This window comes from Balaenoptera musculus, chromosome 19 (genome assembly GCF_009873245.2).
Source record: "Balaenoptera musculus isolate JJ_BM4_2016_0621 chromosome 19, mBalMus1.pri.v3, whole genome shotgun sequence".
In the NCBI taxonomy this organism is placed as follows: Eukaryota; Metazoa; Chordata; class Mammalia; order Artiodactyla; family Balaenopteridae; genus Balaenoptera; species Balaenoptera musculus.
Genome location: NC_045803.1, coordinates 4724923 through 4752195, shown reverse-complemented (window position 1 = coordinate 4752195; position 27273 = coordinate 4724923). Strand labels below are relative to the sequence as shown.

Below are 27273 nucleotides of genomic sequence, written 5' to 3'. Positions count from 1 at the left end.
ACCCTTTGTCATATGTTGGAACATTCTGTAGTACTTAGTAAATAATTTTAGACTGTTTCAATATATACTTGGTAAGGGTGTCTAGCATCTTAATGGTTAGAACTTAATTTAGTGAGTTAGTCTAATATTCAGCAGCCTCTTTTGTCCCCTTTGTGTGATTTGTTGAATTAGTGAGCTGTGAGCTACAAAGTAGATGTTCCCCTCAAGTCCCTTTTGTCCATTCTGTGAAAATATTGAGGGATGGTCTGGATTGACTTGAAACTTTGTTCTAACAGAGCCCATCTGTTCATGGTAAAGAAATTTGCACTGATCCTATTTCCATAGCTAACCCTCTTTAAAAGTTTCAGCACCAAAATCTGTGTTCATCATTTTATATTTCTTCAGTGTTTCACTGTGATTTTCTGCAAAAGAGGGAGTAAATGCTTGGGATCAATGTGATTAAAACCACAAAAGAGGTGTCTTTTGCTCAGGTGTATTAAAGATGATCCTGGAATTTTTAAAAGGGGAATGAGATGATAAGGACAAACTTCTCACTGTCTCTTCTAGGCCACCCTTTCAAAATTCAGTTACATGCAGTTCTCACTCAGCTCATATGTTCTCAAGGTAACTTCCCTTCTGGGCCTCTGTGAACCTACTTACAACACAGAGGTGATGAACAAGATCAGGATTGCTGAATGACAGCGATCCCTAAAATGATTGACAATATTGTATGGATATCTATGTGGCATTTTTCTGCAAGAGGGTGACCATTGTAATTATAAGCTTAAAAGAGTGCCAGGCCAACAACGATGATGAAAACTACTAGGAAAGGTGCAGGGCTCAGAGACAGAGTCTGCCTCAGAGTTCTGTTTCTGCATCAGAAGTAAATCTGAAGTTAGACCATTTCAGTACCTGGCATTAACCCCTCTACTGGCTTCCCATTGCCTTTGGGACAAAATCCAGGCTCCTGGATATGACACCAGAGAGCACAGGCAACAAAGGAAAAAATAGTTAAATGGGCTTCATCAAAATAAAAAAACTTTGTGCATCAAAGCACACTATCAACAGAGTGAAAAGGCAACCCACAGAATAAGAGGAAAATTTTGCAAATCATATATCTGATAAAGAATTATTATCTAGAATATATAAAGAGCTCCTACCACTGAAAAACAAACAAAATTGAAAAATAGGCAAAACACTTGAATAGACATTTCTCCAAAGAAGATATACAGATAGCCAATCAGCTCATGAAAAGATGCTCAGTATCACCAATCGTAAGGGAAATGCAAATCAAAACCACAGTGAGATACTACTTCACACCCATTGGGATGGCTGTTATCAAAAGAAACTGAAAATAACAAGTGTTGGAGAGAATGTGGAGAATTGAAACCTTTGTGCATTGCTTACAAGGATAAAATGATACAGAAGCTGTGGAAAACAGTGGTAATTTCCTCAAAAAATTAAACATAGAATTACCATGTGATCCAGCAATTGCACTTCTGGACGTATACCCACATCACAGGGACTCCACCAAAAAGATTACTATGGCAGAAAGAAACCTCACCCTTTTTTATAGCCAAGCAGACACAACCCATTATGTACATGTTCTCAAGATAAACAGTGATTAGTCCTCAAGTAAGAGGACATGATGGCACCATTTGTCAAACATAGTTCATCAACTTTTGCTTCCAGCTGTTGCTGGAACCCCATCCAATCAAGCTTTCCCATCTACCATCCCACTTTCCTTGTCAGAGGCTGTAGTGTCCTCCCTATTTCTAAACTCACTGGTTAATTCACAGTCTTTGTCTTGTCCTATCAGCAACTGTTGATCACTCCCTCTTCCGTTAAACACTTTTTTTTCTCATGGCTTGCAGGACATCCCAGTATTTAAAAGTAAACTTAAACTATCATTTGAAGTCTGGCCATCTGTTTCAATTTTCTTTTCTCCTTGTTCACTTTTCATTTTCTTCTCCTGGTTTTGCCTCAACCCCTGGTCGCTGATGGGGGCAGGGCCCCAAGCTCCATCTGGGGCCTTTTCTCTGGCCGCACCCAGTGACCTTCCACATCATCCTATCTTATGGCTTTAGACACCCTGACGTCTCCCAATTCCACATCTCCTTCTCAGACCTCAGCCCTGAACTCCAGACTCCTGTCGTCCAGCTGTACCCTTCGCATCCCTGCTGGCGCGTCTCACAGGCATCTTCTTGCCACACTGTCCAGACATTAGCTCCTGGACCCTACGGTCCTCCACATTTCCGTTGAGAGCTGTGGCATGCTTCTTGGGGCCAGTGTGACCATCTTGACTGCTTTTCAAATATACAGGATGTTACATTATTCGTATGTGTTTTAACTTGAGATACAAAAGAATTAGATGTTAAGATGGATGAGACAATACATGGTTTCCAAAATTCACTTGGGATGGGGTAGAAAAATGTCTGAGGACCACGGGCCTTGCTGATCTGCTTCCTGCAGTACTTGTGTGACATCATCTCCTGCTTGTTTCCTCCCTCCTCACTGAGATTGAGCCACACAGATGTCTTTGCTTTTCCCGGGGTCAGGGTCACCAGTGCCTCAGGGATCCCTAGAACTCTCTGACCCCTCAGATGCACGTGGTGAACCTCCTCCCCCAGATCTTTGTTCTGATAACACACCTGCCCCCATTCTCAGTGGGGCCTTTTCTGAGTCTCTCGTTTAACTTTCCAGCCACGCTCCTACCCCCGCCCTAGCCTGTAATGCCTGCCCTGTGTGTTTCTCTCTGCTCTTTCCCCTTCCACTATCCAGATACAGGGGGCAGGGCCCGAGGAGAGAGCAGGGCCACGGAGTGGGAGGTGTGCTGGGGTTGACCCCTCTGACTGATGCTCAACCCTGACTTTACATTAGATTGCTGAGCCATTTTCAGATACCTCTTTTGTGCCCAGTTCCCGTAGGGTTTTCTTCTAGGTCATGGCTGACTGGGGCCCAGCCTCGATGATGTCTAAGTAGCCTCAGGTGATCGAATCTGTATCCAGCCCTGAGCACTAGGGCTCTGGCTCATCTGTTTCTGAGGACTGAGACCAGCCCTTAAACTAGAGGGGTGGAGGGGGCGCTGTCCTCTGCATGGCCTTCGGTCAGGACTGGGTCTGTGACTTGAAGGGGAGGGTCAGTCCTTCCTGGGTCCCCACTGCTGCAGCTTGTGTGTGCCTTAACCAGGAGGGGAGTGAGTTCTGAAGAAAAGGGTCAAAAACCTTACAGCAGAGGACTGTCTGTTCCACATGCTGAGGTCCTCCCTGTGTGTGGTTGTGGTACAGGAAGGGGGTGTGTCGATTCCAAGCATTAAACAGCATCTTTTGACACTCAGGATTGACATCTCAGGACTCACCTTGCCTGAGAGAGAAGCCCTGAAGAGGAAGAAGAGGAAAGGACAAGGAGTCAGGAATGACTCTTTCTCAGGTAAAATCATATTCTTAGTTTACTATTCAGGCCTCTCTGTCCTGAAATGCCATTTGGACTTGATAATCTCTCACTCTCAAGTATCCTGCCTGACAGGTTTGCTTGGACTCGCCCCACGGCCTTCCTTCAATCTTCTCTCATCGCCACACAGATTCTATTCTGTATTTTTACACACTCTATGTATTTATGGAGATCAAAGTTAAGTTTTCTAATGTATTTTTTCTCAATTTTTGCAGTGTTTTTTAATAACCAGGCTACTATAGAATAATGTTGACAATCTTAATTAAATTTAGTACAATTTATACATGTTCATTGTACCAAAAATGCTGAAATGCACAAGTAAAAAATATTAGAAAATGAAGGTGTATTTAAAAAATGTCATTTTAGACACTACCACTTTTATTTCAGTTAATTTTGGCGTGTATGTTTATAGTGCACCCACTTGTGTATGTGAGCAGGAACCCATGGGGTGTATAAACGACACCATCGTTTCCTAAATAAGTCTTATATTCGTTTTAACTTTGAAAGTGTGTCTTACATGCTTTCCACGTCCTTAAGTTTTCTCCTGCCGCGCCATGTTAATGAGTTAAGAGCAGTAAGAATAGTCCTCATTGCATGTATGCATGTGTGTGTACGTGTATATGTGTTGACCTTTCAGCCAGTTCTGTGTTTTCAGCCTTGAACTTGTTTCAGGTTTTCTCAGTTAGGAAACAACTGTGTCATCGTACTTTTAATGTCATATCTGATACTTAAACGTATGATGCTGTAGGTTCTGTTCTAAAGCTGGGCCACCTGGTTCAGGTGATGGCTGCCATTTATTAGCTGTTGAATAACAGAGTTGGGTCCTCTGTAAGGTGGGAATAAATTGGATGCTATGTTGTTATATGAGTTAATACTTATAAAACATTTGGAGTAATTCTTACTGTATGGTAACTTTTGGTTGTTACTGTAATTATCATTATCCCATTTTTTCAATTCTCACCTTTCTTTAAAGCTACTGTGGACTTTGTCATCCCTAAAGACATTACTGTACCTCATCTGGAAGTTAGTTATCATTTGGTATATAATGTCTGGAACTTGTGTTTAGACAATGCTTTGTTGAATTTTTTTCGTTTGTGTATATATATATATATATTTTCTTTCTGCATGCAATTTTAAATTCCTCAGTAATTTAGTAGATTTGACATCCTCTGATAGAAAAGTGTAATAAAGCAAAATTAGGGATATATTGTTCAGGATTCTCTTTGTGGCTCTATCAGAACACTCACTTCTATCTAATTGATGCTGGCACCTCTCTCCTCTTCTCATTTTGTGTGAAGATAAGTACTCTCCTGATGGCCTCTTGGTGAAATGTGTTCTCATTTCAGGCACTGTTGACCTTCAGGGATGTGGCCATAGAATTCTCTCAGGAGGAGTGGGAATACCTGGACCCTGCTCAGAGGGCCTTGTACAGGGACGTGATGCTGGAGACCTACAGGAACCTGGTCTCCCTGGGTGAGGATAGTTTCCCTCCAGAAATTGGGATCTGCCCTTGGGTGTCTTTGCATTTATCTTGGGTCTCTTGGGAACCCCTGCCTTGTTCGCCTAAGGTTGAAGCCATGTTGATTCAGAAATGAGAGGCTTTATAATGGAGTGTCTGGAATTTAAACCTTCTCTTTCTTCAGTTGATCTGTCCATGACGTGCTAGGTGGTGGTGGTTCTGGAAGCTGAGTAAGCACAAAATCTTATGGCGAAATTTTAAGCTATCTGCCTGATTTTACTCCTGCACTATTGGTTTAGTAGTTCTTGGAAGAAAGCTACGTATCTGTATATTTAAAATATTCTTTAAGCATTTGGAAGAAGACCATCATTGAAAAAATTTGTGAAATATTATTCTGTCCCATCTGTATTGCCCTTTTCAGTTGGACAAGGGGCTGGAATTGTATTATGGAAAAGCCACAGCACATCATTCACCTTTTTTCATGTAAGCAGGAATCTGTCTTTCTGAGGTGAATATTATTTTCATCTTGGAGCAGGGGAGAGAGCCCTGGCCTCTGAAGAGTGAGGTGAAAATAGAGAGAAAAAAAAAAAAATGAGGTGGGTGGGAATGTATCAATGATACGAACATACGGAAGAACTCAGACAGCAAAGAGATGGCTACTTCATCAGATGTTTTTTAGGAAATTCTTCCTAAATGTGAGAGGTCTTTGGGAAGAACAGAAGTTTATTGCTGTGAGCTCGCGAAGGAAATTGTACTTCCCCTCCTCTTATTCACGTGTCTTAAAAGTTTCCTCCCATCCCAGTGGTATTCCACCTCGTTGCAAAGTCGAAGGCAAAGTCTTTATCCTGACTCACAACTTTCTGTTACCTGCCGTCTGTGACCGTTTTTGTGTTTGGACTTTGGGGGACCAGCCTCTCATTCTAGACTCCGTTCTCAGTCCACACACATCCGAGCTGAGGTCTCTCTCGTCCCGGCTCCTCTCCTTCTCTAGCTTCCATCCCCATTTCACATACGTGAGAGACCTTCTTTTGGGGATGGGGGACACTGGCTGCTTATCCACTGCATCTGGGGCCCCAGGCGAGTACAGGGGCCTGTCTCAAGCCCTCTCTGCCCCTTCAGGTGCCTCAGGCATTTCTTCGTTTCTGCTTTTGCCTTTAGGAGCATGTATCATGGGACTAGCATGCATCTTTTGAGATTGTTCCTCAGCAGTATTGTAAAGACAGTGGGCGGAGAGAACCTTTCTTTGATCCCCAGTCCTTCACGGGGAGCATATCTCAGGCACATTTTGGGGTTTGTAGGCAGACCCCAGGACCCATTTCAACATCCCACAAAATCTGAATCCCTTACTTTACTCTCGTATCTTTTATTTTTCTCTCTCTTGGCAGTGCCTACTTAGTATGCAAATGTGGAAAAGCTTGGGCTCTACCTGATTTTATATTTTTTTTGGGTGTGTGTGATTTTGCCTCTGAAACTTGCTTCTGAAATACACCTACTTGGTGTCTGAGATGTTATTCTCTGTTTTCTGCTGTGATAACCCACCCTTTAGGTGCTGGACAAGCTCTAGTGAACTCTGCCACGAGGAGTTTCACTGGGTAAAAGAAAATTCTGAGTGGAGAATGCTTTGATTGAGGTGCTACAGTATCATCCTGCTTCATGGGGAAGTGCCCTCTGAAGTAACTGAGTAGAGTGGCCAGCATGTTCCAGGATGCTGAGATAGAAAGTATCATGAGAGCCTGACACAAATGGTTCCAGTTGTCCTTCTGGGTTTTGTGGATCACCACAGAAGTGTCTCTCAAGGGCAGTGTGGCAATGTTGATTAAGTATACTAACGATCATCCTGTTTGATTTGGGGTTTTCTCAAGTACAGAGATTTATTCCAGGGAGAAAATTGCAAGTTCATAACCACATATCAGTGAGACCATTGGCCAAACTGTTGTTCTTGCAGCAGTGTTCATTACATGTGTATGCCATTGTTTATTGTTCAAAAAACTATGGTTAGCATTCATTCCCTGCTAGGCAGTTTCTCAACATTTTCCTCTGTCCCCAGTCCCTGGCACCTACCAGTCTGCATTCTGTCTCTGTGGATTTATCTATTCTGTGTATATCATATCTTTTGCAATATTGCCTTGACTCTTCAGGGCCCTTTGCGGTTCCGTATGAATTTCATCATCTTTTCCATTTTTCCAGAAAATGTTCTTGGAATTTTGATAGTGTTTACATAGAATCTATAGACCATGTTGGTGAATATTATCATAAATATGAAGTGTCTTCCCATTTATTTAGGTCTTCTTTCATTTCTATCAACAATGTTTTTTTTTTTTTAATTTTTATTGGAGTATAGTTGATTTACAGTGTTGTGTTAGTTTCAGGTGTACAGCAAAGTGAATCTGTTACACATATACAGATATCCACTCTTTTTTAGATTCTTTTCCCATATAGGCCATTACAGAGTATTGAGTAGAGTTCCCTGTGCTATACAGTAGGTCCTTAATAGTTATCTATATCAGCAATGTTTTGTAGTTTTCAGTCTATATGTCTTTCATCTCCTTGCTTAAATTCATTCCTAGGTATTTTATTCTTTGGATATTATTGTAAGTGGAATTATTAAAAAAATTTTTTTTCAAATTGTTCATTGTTGATGTATAGAAACACAGCTGATTTTCATATGTAGATACTGTATCCTGCAACTTGGCTGACATTGTTTATAAGACTAGTAGGTCTTGTGTGTGTGTGTGTATTTTATGGAATTTTCATTATACAGGATTGTGTCATCTGCTCATGGAGATAATTTTCCTTTTTATTCTCCAATTTGTATACTTTTAATTTCTTTTTCTTGCATAATTGCTCTGGGTAGAACTTCCAGTACAACATTGAATAGCTGGAAAGCAGTGGTGAAAGTGGGCATCATGTCTTATTTCTTATTTTAGGTGGAAAGCTTTTATTATTTCATCATTGACTGTGTATGATATTAGCTGTGAGTTTTTTATAAATGATCTTTATCAGGTTGAGGAAGTTCACTTTTTGTATGCTGAGTGTTTTCATCATGAACGGTTTCTGGATTTTTTTCAAATGTCTATTCTGCATACAATGAGATGATTATGTAGGTTTCCCCCCCCTTCCTACTATTGATGTGGGCTATTATATTGATAGATTTCTATATGTTGAACCAACTACCCTTGAATTCTTGGTACAAGGCTGCCTTTTTTATGATGTATAATCTTAATATGCTATGTACTCAATTGGCTAGTATTTTGTTGAAGATTTTTCATCTATATTCATAAAGTATGTTGGTCTGTAGTATCTTTTCTTGAGCTGTTTTTGTCTGGCTTTGGTATCAGAATAATGCTGGCCTCATAGAATGAATTAAGAAATGTTCTCTCTTTTCAGACTTGTGGTTGCCAAGGGGGAGGAGAGGTGGGGGAGGGATGGATTGGGAGTTTGGGATTAGCAGATGCAAACTATTATATATAGAATGGATAAACAACAAGGTCCTACTGTATAGCACAGGGCACTATATTCAATATCCTGTAATAAACCATAATGGAAAAAGGAAAAAAAAAAGAAGTGTTCTCTCTTTTACTTATTATAGGGCAGGTCTAGTCATAAGAAAATCCATCACCTTTTGTTTATCTTGGAAGTCATAATTTCTCCCTCGTTTTTTTTTTTTTTTAAAATTTTTCTACTATTTTTTTTTTAATTTAATTTTATTTATTTATTTATGGCTGTGTTGGGTCTTCGTTTCTGTGCGAGGGCCTTCTCCAGTTGCGGCAAGTGGGGGCCACTCCTCATCGCAGTGCGCGGGCCTCTCACCATCGCGGCCTCTCCTGTTGCGGAGCACAGGCTCCAGACACGCATGCTCAGCAATTGTGGCTCACGGGCCCAGTCGCTCCACGGCATGTGGGATCCTCCCAGACCAGGGCTCGAACCTGTGTCCCCTGCATTGGCAGGCAGACTCTCAACCACTGCGCCACCAGGGAAGCCCCTCTCCCTCGTTTTTAAAAGACAGTTTTGCTAGAGATAGAATTGGCTGACAGTTTTTTTTCCTCTGTCAACACTTCAAATACGTCATCCATTGTTTCTGGACTCCATGGTTTTGGCAAGAAATCAGCTTTTAATCTTACTGAGGATCTTTTGTATATGACAAATACCTACCTTCTCCCTTGCTGCTTTTAAGATTCTCTCTTTCCCTTTGTCTTTTAACAGTTTGATTATAATTTGTTACATGTGATTCTCTTTGAGTTTTCCTACATGCGGTTCATTCAGTCTTTAGATTTGTAGGTTCATGCCTTTATTCACATTTAAGAAATTTTTGACCATATTCTGATATTCTTTCTGCCTTCTTTCTCCTTCTCTTTGGGACTCCCATAATTCATATGTTCGTCCACTGATGGTATCTACAGGTCTCCTAAGCTCTGTTCATTTCTATTCAGTCTTTTTTTTCTTTCTGCTCCTTAGACTAGGTAATTCTGACTGATCTACCTACAAGTTTGCTGATACTCCCCTTTGCCTAATCAAATCTGGTGCTGAACCTCTCTAGGAAATTTTTCATTTTGATAAATTTACCTTTCAGCCCCAGAATTTCTGTTTAGTTTCTTTTTATAATCTCTATCATTTTATTGATATTCTCTATTTGTTTAAACACTGTTTTCCTTACCTTCATTAATTCTGTGTCCATCATTCCCTTTAGCTTAATTAGTTGATTTAAAGTGTTTGTTGATTAAGTCCAAAGTTTGGGCTCCATTGTGGACAATTTATGCTATTTATTTATTCATTTTTCTGTATGGGTTATATTGATACTTTATTGTTACTTTGCCTGCTTTGTAACCTTTTGTTTAACAAATGGGATATTTTGAGTATGTTGAAACCTTGGAAATCATAATCCACTCCTCCCCCCACATTCACCCCCCTGGATTTTGTTGTTTCTTGTGACTGCTGTTGTGTCTTTATTTCTCTCAACTAATTTTGTGTGATGTGTTTTCATTGCTGTGTGTGGCCACTGAAATCTTTGTTGACTTATTGGTCAGTTAGTGATTTGACACATTTCCTTAAACACCTGGAACCAAAACCAAAACAAAACCACCTTATACTCTTTGTAGATGAGCTCTTTGTGTTGGAGAATTCCTTAAGCACTCAGGCAAGGAGTTTACAACTCTGCCTTAGCATTCACTTCTTGCAGAAAATCTGATGTTCAGCTGTACATGAGGGCTTAGGAGCTTCTCAGGTCTTTTCTTATATTCCCAGTCCTAGGCATCCCAAATCTATCTAGATTCCCTGGAATATGTGGCAGATGTTCAAAGTCCTTAATTCCCAGTACAACTCACTCCCCACTTTTTTCCCAGGGTTTTCGATTTGTCCATTGTTTGCCCAAGTTGTTATCCCTTGCCCTAGGTGGCAGTGGCTAGTATATTTACCTTTAAATGTTTTTGACCAAGCCCTCAAGTTAGCTGTTCCACCTAGGTATAGTTTTGCAGGTACTTTGAGCCAATCCTTTAGGTATCCATCAGGCAGATCAAAAGAAAAAAAACAAAACAAAAAAACCAAAACCCAAACAGTTGAAATTCTTTATAAGGTCTGTTCTGTCACCTCTGATTCTGGAAACCTGTACCAGCCTGTGGGGCTCTCATCTTCAAGGCCACTGCCTAGCTGAGGAACAGGGATGGGTCAAGGTAAGAAAAAACAGCTGCCTTTTTCTTGGTTAAGAGTGTTCCTGGTAGCTGGAATCCTTTGATTAATTTCCAGAGTTCTTATAAAGTTGATTCTGACAGTTTTTGTGAGTTCATTTCTTGTTTTGTACAGAGAAGTACATTTGGCGTTCCCTGCTTTGTCAGTTTTGTTGTCACATTTCCCCATTAATTTCTGTAATATTACATATTTACCTGGACCTTTTATTTCAAAATCAGTGATTTTTAACATATTTTCCAGTTCTCATATTGTGTGCTCCTTCTGAAATATGTCCTTTCTTTTAGTCTTATAGGTGAATTCTTTAGAATTCCACAGACACTGTGTGTGTGTCTGTGTGTGTGTGTATTTAACAAATGTAAATTCTTATTATTTATGATTTATGGCTGGATTTGTCTCACATTACTAAAATGTTTATTCCTGTTTATTTTGATTAACAGATAATTAATATTTAGCATATGTTATGTAATATAAGCACAGTGAACTAATCGTTAATGTTGCAGTATGCCTATTTTTCATGGGTATAGTTGTACAACAAGTATTCAAAATGTTTTGCTATGCTTACAGTGTTGTTTTAGTGTTGTATACAAGTATTCAGTAGTGTTTTTTTAAATATTAATTTTCTTAAGAAACTTTTCCTCTCTCCCTTCCTCCCTTCCTTCCTCCCTCCCTTCCTTCCTCCCTCCCTCCCTTCTTCCCACCCTCCCTCCCTTCCTCCCACCATGCAGCATGCAGGATCTTAGTTCCCCGACCAGGGATTGAACCTGTGCCCCCTGCATTGGGAGCGTGGAGTCTTAACCACTGGACCCCAGTGATTATTTTTAATATCTTCTATTTTTCAAATGTTAGACAGTTGTATGCCTCCCATGAGTTGTGTGCTTTGGGGTGCCTGTGGAGAAATTCCTTTTCTTTCAAGGTTATTGTAACTTTTGATAACAGAGCATTTGAAAATAGGCTTCCCTGAAAATAATTTGAATTGTGTGTAATCACCCTTTCTTTTTAGAGGAATCTTATTCATTTGTGTTCCTAAACATTTGCAGACCATGGTTGTAAAACTTGATAAGTCTGTTAATCATGAGTTTTACCTTTGGAGTAATATTATATTTTTCAGCATAAAATATCTATCTTCCAATCTGGTTAAAAGGAAGCCTTATATTTTACAGATATGTCTACCAGATGTGTGATCAAAGAATTATCACCAAAAGAGGACATTAATAATGGAGACTTATTTCAGACATTGGTTTTTGAAAGACTTGTAAGTCATGATTTTGATGATTTTGATTTCAGTGAAGTCCAGCAAAATATGCACAAGTTTGCGAATCAGTGGGAATATGAAGAAAAACGTTACAAAGGAGTGACTACAACCCCTTGCAAAAATCTCACTGGTAGTAGAGATCAACAACATCATAAATCCTGGAATAATTTTCCTTTAAAGCAGAATGTTTCTGTAAGAAGTATGTCTCAATATTACAGATATTACAAGTCATATATGAGGAATAAGGAACTAAAAAGTAACGTAGGCTATTCAGGAAACAAGTTTTTGAAATGTTTGGAAAATAGGCTTGGATTAAGCCTTCATTCACATTTGGCTGAACTGCAGATTTTTCAAACTGAGGAGAAAATTTATGAATGTAATCAAGTTGAGAAGTCTATGAAAAACTGTTCCTCAGTTTCACCACTTCAAATAATTCCTCCTAGTGTCAAAACCAACATTTGTAATAAAAATGGGAAGGTTTTAACACATCCTTCATTGCTTACACAACACCAGAAAACACATATTAGAGAAAAGCCCTACAAATGTAATGACTGTGGGAAGGCTTTTAGCCATTGCTCAGTCTTAGCTAATCATCAAAGAATTCATTCTGAACAGAGACCTTACAAATGTAGTGAGTGTGGCAAAACCTTTAACAGATTCTCAAACCTCACAAGGCATCAGAGAATTCATACTGGGGAGAAACCATATAAATGTAATGTATGTGGTAAGGACTTTATGATACGTTCACACCTTTGGGGTCATGAGCGAATTCATACTGGAGAGAAACCTTACAAATGTAATGAGTGTGGCAAAGCGTTTTCTGAGCATTCAAATCTTGCTCAACATAAGAGAATCCATACTGGAGAGAAACCTTATAAATGTAACGAGTGTGGTAAGGATTTCACCACACGTTCACACCTTTGGGGCCATGAGAGGATCCATACTGGAGAGAAACCATACAAATGTCATGAGTGTGGCAAAGCTTTCACTGGGAGTTCAAACCTTACTCAACATAAGAAAGTTCATACTGGAGAGAAACCATATAAATGTCATGTATGTGGCAAGGCCTTCAGTCAGAATTCAAGCCTTACAGTTCATCAGAGAATTCATACTGGAGAGAAACCTTACAAGTGTCATGAGTGTGGCAAAGCCTTTAAGCAGTACTCAAGTCTCAACAGACACCAGAATATACATGGAGTGAAGATACAGATGTGAAGTGTGTGGTAAGGTTTTTATTAAATGTTCATATGTTTGGAGTGATGAGAGAATTTATACTGGAAAGAAACCTTACAAGAGAATATATTAAGGCCTTCAGGAAATGACCTGGCCTCAGGATCACCAAAGATTTCATAATGGAGAAAACGCTTACAAATATAATGAGTGAGGTAAATTGTTTAAGCAGGTTTCAGAATGTACTGTGCATCAGGGAATTATTAGTAGGGAAAACTAAGTCTAGTCCTTCTTGAAGATTAGTCAAATCATGTTACACTCTGCAGAGTAATTAAAATTTAAAATCATTTAAAATTCATAAGATGGTGGCAGGGGGGATCAAAGGATCAAGGATGTGTGGAAAGGCCCACTAATCAAGTTATGAAATGTTTTTATTCTTAGATTTCTTGGTAAGGCTCTATTTTTAGTGACTTTCAATCTGAGGTTCAAAATCTGTTAATGATGTTATATCTTCATCACAGACCTCTCACGTGCTGCCATGATGAAACACACCTGTAAAGGAACTTTACACCTGTAAAGGAACTTTTTAAAAATTTCGGTGCTAATGTAAAAGGTGATTTGTTTTAAATTTTCTTTCCTTTATTTTTGGTTTTTGTTTTTAATTTTCAGTTGCACTTGTTCATTGGTGGTATATATACATTAACCTTGTATCCTGCAGCCCTACTGTAGTGTTTTATTGTACCACACTTTAGGGTATTATTGTATTGTAGGGTATTTATTGTATTGTAGTGTTTTATGTACCACACTTTAGGGTATCATGAAATTGTTCAATTCCAGTGATAGGTGCCACCCCGTTTTGTTCATAGCGTAAAGAGCCTCTCTGTTACCATACTAATGTTGACGCAGTCTTACAGTCATTAAATCCGAATTGGTCATGGGCCAGGTTCCTGTTGTTCTGGGTTGCAGTCAGAGCATCTGCATTTTATTAAGATCTCAAAAGCTTGATGCATAATTGGTATTGGCATATAGAAAAATCTTTACTCATAAATGGAAACTTGTCACGGCTAAAACTACAAAATAACATACCACTAATCTAAAACATGCTGACCAGTTATGAAAACAACTAAATATAGGTCTAGATTATTGGAAGAACGTAGCTAACCTTCTTTTTCAGTATATCATGATGGTTAAATACTATACTTTGTTACCGTCTCCACTAAGTTGAAGTCCCCATATCTGCTGCTCACCAATGTGTGAATTTAGTGAAACCATGGAACTCCCTGTGCTTAAGTTTTCTTCCTCTTTAGAATAAAAATAGTAGTAGTTTCCATCTCCAAGATTTGTGAAGGATGAAGACGTTACTGAGCTTCCTAGCAGTGATTCTTACATTGTAAAGGTTTTTCAGAGTTACATATTCAACTCTTAGAAGGCTCTTAATGAAAGTAAAACTTAAGTAAATATTTCTCAGTGAGAACTAATGGTAAGTGGAGAATATTGAATTTCAGTTGAAATGATAAACGTAACCATTGCTTCAGGTTCTCCTGCAGCATCCCCCAGAAGAAATATGTCAGTCATTGGGAACTAACAGATCCTCCAGGTTTTTTTGGCAATAGAAATGGTCTTCTTATCACAGACTATGATTAGAATCCTGGAGAATTTCTCTCTTCTTTACCATTATATCTTGCTTTCCTTCTCTGGGTGAAGGTTAGGGTCTGCAGATTTGATGGTCAGGCACTTGCTTGTAGCCAACTCCTTCATCTTCATCTTTACAGGAATCTCCAGGACAGTGATGGCTTTTGGGCAGAAACATTTTCTCAGCGACTTTGGTTGCAAATTTGTTTACTGTATTCACAGAGTGATACTGTACTATATTTGTGTAAGATGTAACTCTCGGAGGAAACTAGGTGAAGGTTCTGAATGCCTCTACTATCTTTGTACCTTCCTGTACATCTGTGATTATTTCAAAATAAAAAGTTAAAGGGAATGTGGTTTGCTGTGGCTTTTACAAAATTCAAATCCAGCTGTTTGTTGATATGAGAATAAAAGATATGATAAATGAGTCTAACAATAATTCTTACAACTGTCTACTCATCACTTCTTCGTGTTTCATGAGTATTGTAAATGTGTATGTGTCTACATCCAACATAATACAGGTCTACTCTACTTCCAAGAACTCCTGAATCAGGAGCACAAGGGTAGAACTAGAGAATTCGGTGTTTAAAGTGTTTGCTGTATTATGGATTGGTGGATATTTCGTTTTGGAACCACCACCAATCCTGCATGAAGTGAGCAGACCTTCTGAAGAAAGAGGAAGACCGAAGTCTAGAAGCACCATTGTGATTCTTTTCATTTCGGAATCAACAGAGCTTCAATCTTGTCCTTAAAAACAGGGATCAGAAGCTTGGTTGTTCAAGGCAGGGCTTCTCAAGAGCCTGACCATGGAGAAAGATTCGCAAGCACAGGTCTTACCTTTTGGATGGAATGTGTCTTCTAATACGGTTCTCTAATACCGTATGTCTCTGCACAAAAACTCTGAATGGGGTCCAGGCATTCCTAGTGCTTTTAAGAGAATTTTATGGGCATGCTGGTGAATGTCATAGTTCCTGAAATAAAACACACACACTTCTAGTAGTGACAGTTGGGGAGATTCTTTTAATTTTATACAGCATGAGACAAGAATAGGAGTATAAAGATAGTTCTGGTGTACTATGAGGATTACTACTTGAGTTTTGTGGCAGAACTTCTGGGTCCTGACAAGTTGTTTAACCTTTGTGAGTCTCAGATTGCTCCTTTGAGGTGGCACCTGCCCTGCAAATCTCAGTTGAGTACTGTGAGGCTCATGGGGACCTTCCTGTGCAATCATTTGGTAAATAGAAGGCACTATGCTTGTGTGAGCCTTCCCATTATAGGGCATGTAACTGTATTCTAATTCAGGGGATTCTCAATTTAAGAGCAATTTATGCTCGTGTAAGAGCATACCACCTCCAAAGCCATTCTCAGTGTCTTGGTGTGAGTCTCTTTCGTTTCATCTTGCTTGGGACTCTCTGTGGTTCTTGTACCTGGATATCTGTTTCTTTCTTCAGGGTCAGGAATTTTTCAGCCATAATTTCATCAAATATATATATTTTTAAATTATTTATTTTATTTTATTTTTGGCTGCATTGGGTCTTTGTTGCTGCATGCAGGCTTCCTCTAGTTGTGGCGAGGCGGGGGGCTGCTCTTCCTTGCGGTGCACAGGCTTCTCATTGTGGTGGCTTCTCTTGTTGTGGAGCACAGGCTCTAGATGTGCAGGCTTTGGTAGTTGTGGCTCGGCTCTAGAGCACAGGCTCAGTAGTTGTGGCACATGGGCTTAGTTGCTCCGCGGCACGTGGGATCTTCCTGGACGAGGGCTCGAACCCGTGTCCCCTGCATAAGCAGGTGGATTCCCAACCACTGTGTCACCAGGGAAGCCCCCATCAAATACATTTTTAACCCTTTTCTAACTTCTCCTTCTGGGACCCCTATAGTGGGAATGTTAGTGCACTTGATGTTGTCCCAGAGGTCTCTTAAACTGTCCTCATTTTTAAAAAATTTGTTTTTCTTTTTGATGTTATGATTACCATTATTCTGTCTTCCGGATTACTTATACTTTCTTCTATATCACCTAGTCTGCTGTTAATTCCTTCTAGTGAGGTTTTCATTTCAGTTATTGTATTATTCAACTCTGACTGATTTTTTTATTATGTTTTTTGTTCCTTGTTAAAATTCTCACTGTGTTCATCTATTTTTCCCCTCAAGTTCCGTTAGCATGCTTGTTACGAATGCTTTGAACTCTTTATCTGGTAAGTTGTGTATCTCTCTTTCATTAGTTGTTTTTTCAGTTATTTTTTTTCTTTTTCTTTCATTTGAAACAAATTCCTCTGTCTTCTCATTTTGGTTAACTTTCTCTGTCTCAGTGAAATTAGGTGAGTCAGTAAGCCTGTCCTTATGTGGGAGCATCTCTATGCAGTTGCTTGTGCCCAGTGGCTTTGCTGGGAGAGCTGGATCTGAAGTAAGCACAGGTCACGTCTTCCCCAGGGTTGCCATCAGCTGTCACCTTGGTGGGAAGTGCGGCTGGAGATGGAGGAGATAGAGCCAGAGCCAGGTGCGAGCAGGAGCTTTCCCTCCCCTCTGCTCAGTGGCCATCACCACCCTATTAGGGGTGGGGTTGGGTCCCAAGGTGTGGAGCAGAAGCCCTGAGGGTAGGGTCCAGGCTGGTTCTGTTTCCTCTGAGTGTGTGCCCTCCATCCTCCTGGCAACAGCACCTTCAACCCAAAAGGAGCGATGCTGAAGCAAGAGGGGTCAGAGCAGGTGCCCGGTGTGGGCTGGAGTGTGCTGGGACGTTCCTGGCATGTCAGTCAGAGTTCCAGACAGCTCCTGATCCGCCGCTTCCGTGAGCGCCAGTAATGACTGCTCTCCCTCTGTTCAGATGCAGTGCCGGGTCTAGCCTGCTTTTCACTGCCCCCACCCCCCGCGCCGCTGTTGCCCCAAGTGCACATTCCCCTGCAGTGGTAGTCTTTTCCCTAGTGGGGAGCTGCTGCGCTGGAGCTAGAGGGGCTGGGGTGGGCACTTGGTGTGGGCCAGGGCATTCACTGGAGCAATCGGGACACTGGCCAGAGCCCCGGGCAGTTTCAGTCTGCTTCCTTCACCACCTTGTTGCTGGGAATAAGTGAGCATGAGTGTGCCCTTCACAAGTGGAATCTGTTTCTTACAGCCCTCTTTGAAGTCCCACTGGTTTTCAAACTAACCAAGGGGAATTGTCTTCCTGGGGTTGGACCCCAGGGCTGGGGTGCCCAGTATGTGGTTTGAACCCCTTACTCTCCAGGGAGGGTCTCCAAGCTTGTGATATCCCTGTGGATCCCACCCTGATTGCCTCACCTCCCTTCCTGCCTGACTCTGTGTATATCTTTCTTTACAGCCTTGGTTGTACAGGAGTACTTTTACCAGTTTCCACTTCGTTTTGCAAGAGAATTTTCCCCCATGTAGGTGTAAAAATATTTTTGATATGTTCATAGGGGAGATGAGCCCAGCGTCCTCCTCCTCCACCATCCTGATCTCCTTACCCCAGGTCTAACATGGTTTGACTCTTCAGTTGGATTTTTTTTGTTGTTTTCAAGAGATCTAGTTAAAACATTTGGATTAAAGTAAAATAATGAAACATATATGTCATGGCTTTTTAACCTATTAAAAACACATGACCATATAATAGACTTTACAGTAGGTCATCAGTATAATTAAATGGTACTATTACAACATTTATTAAGGTATTTATGGTCTAATATGTGGTAAATATTTCAAAGTGCCTCTTCTCAGCTAAAAATTTGTATTTCTCTATTTCCAGGCCACAAGGTTCAACATATCAATATCCGTTATTTCAAACTCATTGTTTTTCAAATGATTGTATCTTTAATACTTTACAGAGATAGCTATATTAAAATATTTCCTATACTTGAGACAACTATTTTGCTCCTGCAGAAATCCACCTGCCATTAACTCCACACAAACAAAAAGGATTCATGACTTTCTTCCCCAAATAACTATTCCTCCACTGTGTGTGTTTAGTAAAAACCTCCACTTAATTCCTCATGTAATTGACATGAGAGTACTCCTTCAAATCTCTTTCTTTCCAATACGGTCAGCTGGCATCCTCACACTATACAGAAAAATCTATCTTCTACAGATGCCAAAACCCATGCCATCTTATCCCAAACATCATGTCTTTTAAAATTTTCTCACTCACCTCATGTTTTTTTTTTTTCTTTTTTTAAAATTGTCCAAAACATCTTTATACTCTCTTTTTCCCCACTCCATTTAATCTGGCCATTGCTACATGAAAAAAAAAATTAAATATGCTGTCTTCCTGTATATCATTATACTTCACATGAGCACCATCTTTATAACGATGTAACATACAAATTTCATATCTTGGCTCCCAATATACCTACTCTCTGAAACTGATTTCCATTCCATCTTCACCCCATGATACCTCATTACTCCCTGAGAACATTTTTCTCTTCAGTTTCTTAAATGATCATCCTACATGCTATTCTTTTTTTTCATGGAACTGTTCCAGAAATTCCACGTTTAGTTAATTTCTGGATAAATTCATTATGTGAAATTGAAAGTTACACACTCAAAGACATCCTCAGGACGTCCAGACTGTGTCAGGCTCTACTGTTTTTTTGTTTTTGTTTTTTTTTAATTTCATTGACTCTGAACTACTCCACTACAAACATTAACAATTCAATTGTATAAGTAATTACATAATAATTACATAATGTTTCATTTACAGTTGCTACTACTTTTCATCGTTTATTATGGGGCAGAATTTCAGTATGTCTTGTACACCATTCCCTTGTAATGTGACTTCCATAATTTCACTTACAGCTCCGTGAGGATGAGTGAATACACAAGTGAACATGGGACAAAAACATAACTTTATCTCTTTCTGATAAGATCAGGAGCTTTTGCATTCCTTACACAGGCAAAGCAGAGCCTGTATTACATTGACGTTATGGCTTGTGAGAAGAAAGGGACTGACAGTTGGGAAACATGCAGCAACTAATGCAGAGATGTTCACTAGTAACCAACTGGGATTATTAAAAAGAGCAATACAGGGCTTCCCTGGTGGCGCAGTGGTTGAGAATCTGCCTGCCAATGCAGGGGACACGGGTTCGAGCCCTGGTCTGGGAAGATCCCACATGCCGCGGAGCAACTAGGCCCGTGAGCCACAATTACTGAGCCTGCGCGTCTGGAGCCTGTGCTCCGCAACAAGAGAGGCCGCGATAATGAGAGGCCCGCGCACCGCAATGAAGAGTGGCCCCACTTGCCGCAACTAGAGAAAGCCCTAGCACAGAAACGAAGACCCAACACAGCCATAAATAAATAAATAAATAAATAAATAACCCCCCCCCCCAAAAAAAAGATCCTCTATTAAAAAAAAAAAAAAAAAAGAGCAATACAGACTTGGAAGATGGAGGAGAGAGTGTAAAATGATACAAAGGTGTTTACAAGGACAAGGAGTCTTCGGGTTGCTCTGGCCTCAGGGGTGAATCTGTGCGAAAGATTTTTCCTATGAATGTGTTGGACCCTCTGCTTATGCCTGTACAGGATAAAAATCATGGAGCCACTGGCCCAGAGCATGAGCCCCAGGCATAAAACATCAGGGAATGACAACAATGTTGCAAGGAGTGAAAGTGTAATTTTGTTATTACCTACCCCAGCACAGTATCCCAAATCCTTTGTCGTGATGTTTCTGTTGCTCCATTTGCCAGTCGTACACGTAGGAAATACGATATTTACCAACATTTGCGGGATCCAACACAAGAAAATATAGGAGCCAATGTGCTTGGGAGCTTTCACTTTCATTTATGCCCATCTAGAGTTTCTGGGGCTGATCGTGATGGCCTGGAAGACACTCAAGAGTCACTTTCCATGTATGAACAACTACAATGAAAGCCATGCATGTGACAATTTTGCTTTTCCTCACAAATCTGTGAGGCAGACACTACTATTCCTTTCATTGTAAAGATGGGGAGAATACAGACACAGAGAGGTTAGGTATTTGTTTAAAAGTACGCCTTGTTTAGGGGCAAAATGGAGAATTTCGTTTGGCTGTGCCTATTTTAAAGAGAGAGGGTTTAATTGTCCTGCTGTGCTAAAAAGCTTGTTATGTTAGCTGCATTCTTTGACTGATTCAGGTATATATTTAGTCTTATTTTTAATACCTTGATTTTATTTGATATTGCTGGTATGTTATTTTATAATTTTGATTGTAACAACCTTCAATTTAATTGTAAAGATTTATTCTATGGGACAAAAACAATTACAAATGAGGATTTAGAAATCTTATGAAAATGTCAGATGTGCTGATTGCAGCATAATACTGCCGGGTCCTGCCCAATGACTTGGACTTAATGAATTCAAGAATCACTCTATATTAGGATGACAAGAGAAGACGTGCTGCCTTTTCGCCAAGAAGAAAAATACAATAGCACCGATCACGGGAATTATTGAACAGTGTCATGTCTTGCTTAGATTATGGGATGTCAAACACCAGTACAGGATAAAATCACTAGGGGTTAGACATGAAATTATTACTAATTTCAGATCATATAATTATCTATTCATTAACATCTGACTTAAGTAAAACTATTAGCAAGGAGGGGAGTTGTGTGAAAGATACTAATATAGGACATAATTTCAAAAGTAGATGTATAATAAGAAGTGGAGTTTGTGCATTTTATAAGTTTAAATTTAGATCTTTGAGTTTTTATTAGAATCTTTTAAAACCAGAGAAAAGATCAAAGGATACTTTTGAGTCTGACAGCTTCTGTCTGAAATGCAGGATTTTAGTTACCTTTTCTTTAAATGTTGTTTCCTTCACTTCAAGAGGAAAACAGCCTCACTACCATCAGCAGGCAATGGATGATTTCAGTAGGGACACGATTACTGTCTTTGTTAAGCACTTTATACTCTCAGAGTTAGAGAAAATATTTCTATTCCAGGATTTTTCATTCAAATACACTGTTTCTTCACTGGATTAGATGATTCCTGTAGGTTCACCATACAGCAAATTACAAGCATGGAAGTATTATAGGCACTCTAGTGATTCTAGAAACTGTCTGTGATCCCAGTAGGGTGGGCTAAAAGTGATTGGTTTCAGAACTATAGTCCTTAAACAGCTGAAAGGAATCATCATTTGCATTAAACATCATTAAACTCTCAGTGAGGGTTACATGTAATCATATATGGAGACACTGAGTGATTTGGGATGTCTAGGACCCCGATTTCTCTTCATAGTTCAGTTGATACCTCAGAAATGATTTCTCTTTCCTGTGGGCTTTTTTCAGTGGATCAGTTTCAGACCCCGAAAAATTCCGATTTCCAATATGATCACTAACTCTGACTTCCAATACGCCTACTTCCCTTACAGCCTCTGACTGTCAGACTGAAAGAGAAAGTACTCACCAGACTCCATCCCTCTGTTTGGACAGTGAGCACAGAGTGAAGGTCATGACATCCAGACGGAAGTTCAATTATTATTTCATCTGGAACGGCATTGACAGTGCGGTCTTGGGGAACTGAAGACGTTTCTGAACAACTTTTTCCCGGTTGCTAGTTACTAAAACCAATTACAAGTTTCTAATTAGCATCTCCAAAGAGACCACTGAAGTGTTTGGGAAAGGCTCTTCCTTTTCCATGATTTGGGGAGCAGCTGGGGTCTCACATGGAGGAGCATGGGGTACTGAGGTCTGACACGTGAGGGAGTGGCAGTGCAGCACATGCGTCTCATGGATACTGTTTCCCAGAGCCATTTTTCCACCCCAAAGTGAGTTTTCTCCTAATCTTCACACCAGTGAGTCACACCATAATTTAATGAGCAAAGAAACAAAGTACCTGAGAAGGATGTTCAAAGAAATACAGTTAAAGGACGAACTCTAAGTCAAGCATTTGTTGAAAATTATATTGGAACTCTAGATGATCTGGAAATTCTGTAGGAAAATGTACTTTACTCATACTGATAAGTCAGTAGTGATAGGAAATCTAAATAGAACAAAAGCAATAAAAAAGGAGAAATTTATGAGGGCTGTACAAACAAAAGCACCAGCATTTGATGCTTTAAAAGGTCATTCCTCCAGATGTCAGATAGGCCAATGCTACTGACCGTTCAAGAGCATCGAATGGTTGCCATCGTCCTCTTATTTGTTGCTGGATTTTCCATAATGAACCCTGATTACTCTTGTACTTATTCAAGAAATATAAAACATGACTTCAAATCAAATCTTTGGGTTTTCTACAAACAAATCTACATTTTATCTGGGTCCATTATCCAATATCTTTCAATATCCAAGTAAGGTGTAAGAGCCATAATGGTGGACATCCCCTAATATGCACAACCACCCACCCCAACCCACCCACAGTGATACACACACACTTGCAAAGCCACTCATGCATTCACAATCAAATAGTCACGTAAACTCACATACTTACACACATACATCCTCACAGATCCACCACAAACACTTATCCCCAGACTTACTATTTAGAGATACACACTCGCATTACTACACACTTAGTATGATGCATACGCAAACTCAGTCTCATTTTCATTCAAAAAAATCAAACTCATATAGTCAGCATATGTGTGCCGATATTGTGTTCATATATGAAGGAAATAGTGGTATTTTCAGACCCCCTTTCATCAAGCCACCCTTTATACTCCTTCCAACTCTGTAATCAACTCAGGAGGATGACATTACAACGTCCAGAATGTAAAAAGTGAAATGCATTGCCACTTTATTTTTTTATTTTTTTGAAAGAATTAAATTTATGCCCAATTAATCAGGCCCATAGCTATCAAATACTTTTTTGTTTTTTTTAAATATTTGTTTATTTTATTTATTATTTATTTTGGCTGCACCGGGTCTTAGTTGTGGCACATGGGAATCTTCAGTTGTGAACTCTTACTTGTGGCATGCATGCAGCATCTAGTTCCCTGACCAGGGGTTGAACCTGGGCCCCCTGCACTGGGAGCATGGAGTCTTACCCACTGGACCACCAGGGAAGTCCCGCATTGCCACTTTAGATGAAGACACTTAGCAAAAGAGACTGTTGGAGGAGTTACAACGCACAGGTGTGTGATAGAGCAGGGTAAGAGCGAGAGCACAGGAAAAGGGTGGCATAGAGAGAAGGAGGTGGTGCAGACAGAGAGCCCAGAGATGTGGGAATGTGAAACGGAGGGTAGAGAACAGAAGGTTAAAAGGCACCGTTTCGTTCATGTCATGGAGGGGTTAAAGAGCACTGGTGAGTTTAAGGGTATGAGGTGATAGAGCATGAAAGGAACTTAAGGGTCCAGGAGATGCTGGATGTTGCGGTACTAAGGGTGTAGGGCGTCATGGGAACAAAGAAGATGATAGGGATGGCAAGATAATGGGCCAAGGTAGATAAAGAGCAGGAATGGGTAAAAAGGCCCAGGAGAATTAATGTCTATGAGGAGTTGAAGAAAAGGAGAGATTGAGCAAGATAATGAGTTGGGTACCTGGTGGTCCAAGGCAGAGGTGGGGGTAGGAAGAGGAGCTGGAGATGTAGGGATAATGGAAGAGAGGTCAAAAGGAGCTAGGGAGGATAGTGGACACCAGTGGGCTAAAGGGCCTGGAGTAAGGACAGGATTACAGGGTTGGCATAGTCACGGTGGTCATGGGGATGCTGAGGAAACCGGATGGTTGGGAATTCAGGTGGGAGTGAAGGAGGACCCAGAGGATGAAGAGTGCTGGGGGCAATGGAAGGCTAAAATGTTTGGCTGGCATGCCTGGAATGGAGATGTCAAAGATAAACAACCAGACATTAAAGTAGTGAAAACAGATTATATTCAGTAACTACTGACAGTAGGGGAAAGAGCCAAGCTCCATTCCAATATGTGCAAAGGTGAGAGGGTGTTTTAAAGGGAGAATGAGGGAGGAGGGGTTGGTGAGTGAAGGCTTGGTAGAATCAGAGAAGGGAAACATTACAAAGGGTTGGTCATTGTAAAAGCAATTAGGCCAGCTGTATTTACTAGCTGACAATTATTATTATAATTATTATTATCTACAGGCACAGCTTGTTTTATTGTGCTTTGCTTTATGGTGCTTCCCAGATACTGCGTTTTTTACAAATTGAACGTTTGTGGCAACCCTGCATCGAGCAAGTCTCTTGGCACCATTTTCCAACAGCATTTCTAGCTGGCAGTTATTGAAGTTAGGATTCTGTTCTCCCGAAGACACTAAAAGACAGAGGCTCTATCCTTCCTGATGATTCTGTATTAAAGGAATCACTCTCTGGTGCTGAGGAAGACACTTCTGAATTGTAAAAGATAACATCTTCACAGCCATAAGCCCCTTAAGTAAATGCACTAAGAAGGAGGTCAGGGGCCAATCATTAGGTGTTGGCTAGAATATACATAAAATTCTTTTAGCAGCATTGAGACTTTTCAAGCAGGCATTTTATTTGGATGCAGGGTGGGGAGGGGTAAAGATGGGGTCATCCCAGGGACATGGCATTATACTGCTAGAAGCTATTCTACAGTTTATTCCTGTCTTAGTGCAGATTTTTGGGCAGAGTCATTACATGCAGATGCCACACATTGTGTTTTACCTTGTTGTTTACTGTATATATTTGTATGCCCATAAGTATTCTTGAGGTATTTGTTCAAGGATGCAATTAAGTGACTTGGAAACAATTTGACCCTTGTAGATTTGATGTTTACAATCTATTAGGTGGGGCCTGAGCAGAACTCAATTTAGGAATAATTGTTCCTCACTACTGAGACAAAGCCTGCTAGTTTAATTTACTCAAGGCCTCCTGAATTTTGACTTTTTTCAAGTCTAACTATTTGGAATAGCTACTATATCTGGCCCTCTGTGAACCCCAGGTACTGTTTCCTCTAATCATATATATATATATATATTTTCCTGTAGTATCAGCTAGTTTCTTCACATGTTTGTATAGTCAGTACTCTGCTGGATATTTCAGGGAGGCTTCTGCAGACTTCTGGGGTCTGTCTATATGCAGATCTCTCCGGTCTGGTAGTCTGTTCTTTGAACTCTCTCTGCCTTGATCTCCAAGGACTCTCAGCTCTCTCTTTGATGTAGGGATTCTGCTGTCCTCCCTGTGCCATGGCCTGGAAACATCCTCCTGAAAATAATCTGAGCTATCATGTGACTCACCTCTTTTGTTCCTCATTTCTCAGGGATTGTTTCCTTTATTGCCTGATGTCCACTTTTTTTTTTTTTTTTTTTTTTTACTATCATTGTTGCATGTATTATATCTCTGTATTTGTTGTTTCAGGTGAGCGAGTAAACTAGTTCTTGTTATTCCCTCAGAAAGAAAAGTTCATTTAATTAAAAAAGTCCATTCCTGATTTACTTGACATTTTTGTTGAGGTGTGAAAACAGGAATGGATTGTAGTTTATCTTTGCTCTTCAGTAAAAATATGCCAGTATTCCAACACCAATTATTTGAGAGGTTTTTCTCACTTTTCTATTTGATATTAAATTTCTTCATACGTTTTGGTTGACTTCTGAAATTTCTTTTCCAATGATCTGTCAGTCAGATATATGCAAATAACACACTTTTATTTACAGAGGCTTTGTAGTATGATTTACTATCTGGTAAAACCAGCTTTCTTCATGTTCTTTTTCAGGATTTTCCTGAATACATTTTTTTTTTTTTGCTTATTCAATAAGTCTCTACTCCAAGAAAAATATCTGGTATTATATATTTTGGGTTTATCTAATCTTTCTATCCATGATATGACTTCAGCTTTCCCTTTCTCCAAATATGTGTGTCTGTGTGTGTGCATTATCATATAAAATACCTGATAATTTTCCATGTATAGGCTGTTCTCGTTTCTTGTTAGGTTCATTTCTATCTTATTTTATACTTTTATCAATTGCAGTCTCCTTTTCTTAGTAACTTTTAACTGAGTAGGATCTGTAGATATGAAGACTCATGCATTGTATGTTAATGTTTTATTCTAATATATTTTTATTGTTTTATTTTTAAATAAAATTTAAGTTAATTCCTTGGGGTACATATTATTATTATTTGTATATTCGACAAGCAAATATGAATTTATCCTTTTATTTTATATGATTAATTGCCTTCACTAATGACTCCAATAAAGTGGTAAACTTTTTTTAAATTTATTTATTTTATTCATTTATTTTTGTCTGCATTGGGTCATCATTGCTATGCACAGGCTTTCTCTAGTTGTGGAGAGTGGGGGCTACTCTTCGTTGCGGTGCGTGGGCTTCTCATTGCTGTGGCTTCTCTCATTGTGGAGCACGGGCTCTAGGCACATTGGCTTTGCTAGTTGCAGCACGTGAGCTTCAGTAGTTGTGGCTCACAGGCTCTAGAGCTCAGGCTCAGTAGTTGTGGCTTACGGGCTTAGTTACTCCACGGCATGTGGGATCCTCCTGGACCAGGGCTCGAATCCGTATCCCCTGCATTGGCAGGCGGATTCTTAACCACTGCACCACCAGGGAAGTCCCTAAAGTGGTAAACATTTGAAACAATATGAACCTTCTAGTTTTCTTTCCTAGTGACTTTAGTGGAAATTAATCTACTATTTCTCTGTAGGTGGAATAACTGCTCTAGAGCTCAGTGATATTGATCCAGTTAAAGACATAGTAACTAATATCTTATTGGGTTTTTTTTCATTATTATCACCTATTGAATTCTGCCAAAGAGCTTTGTTTGCCACTATCAATATAATTATATGTCT

General features: G+C 39.8%; 2 protein-coding genes across 2 annotated transcripts in view; one reads left to right on the top strand and one right to left on the bottom strand.

The window, feature by feature from the left end:
* The window catches only part of ZNF331 (zinc finger protein 331), a 238732-nt gene that overhangs the window by 1985 nt on the left and 209474 nt on the right, over window positions 1-27273 (top strand). The window contains exons 2-5 of the mRNA XM_036833398.1: window positions 3317-3408; window positions 4776-4902; window positions 11731-13045; window positions 14765-15042. Of these exons, the coding sequence (XP_036689293.1) occupies window positions 3394-3408; window positions 4776-4902; window positions 11731-13037 (1449 nt within the window). The 5' untranslated portion in view covers window positions 3317-3393 and the 3' untranslated portion in view covers window positions 13038-13045; window positions 14765-15042. Of the gene's footprint in view, window positions 1-3316; window positions 3409-4775; window positions 4903-11730; window positions 13046-14764 lie in introns of the transcript that reaches the window.
* LOC118885317 (vomeronasal type-1 receptor 4-like) lies at window positions 19449-20429 on the bottom strand (the record flags this gene model as incomplete). The annotated part of the gene is given in 3 exon segments (XM_036833941.1): window positions 19449-19511; window positions 19513-19629; window positions 19977-20429. Coding segments are annotated over 3 exon segments (633 nt in total), but the record flags the coding sequence as incomplete, so codon positions are not given.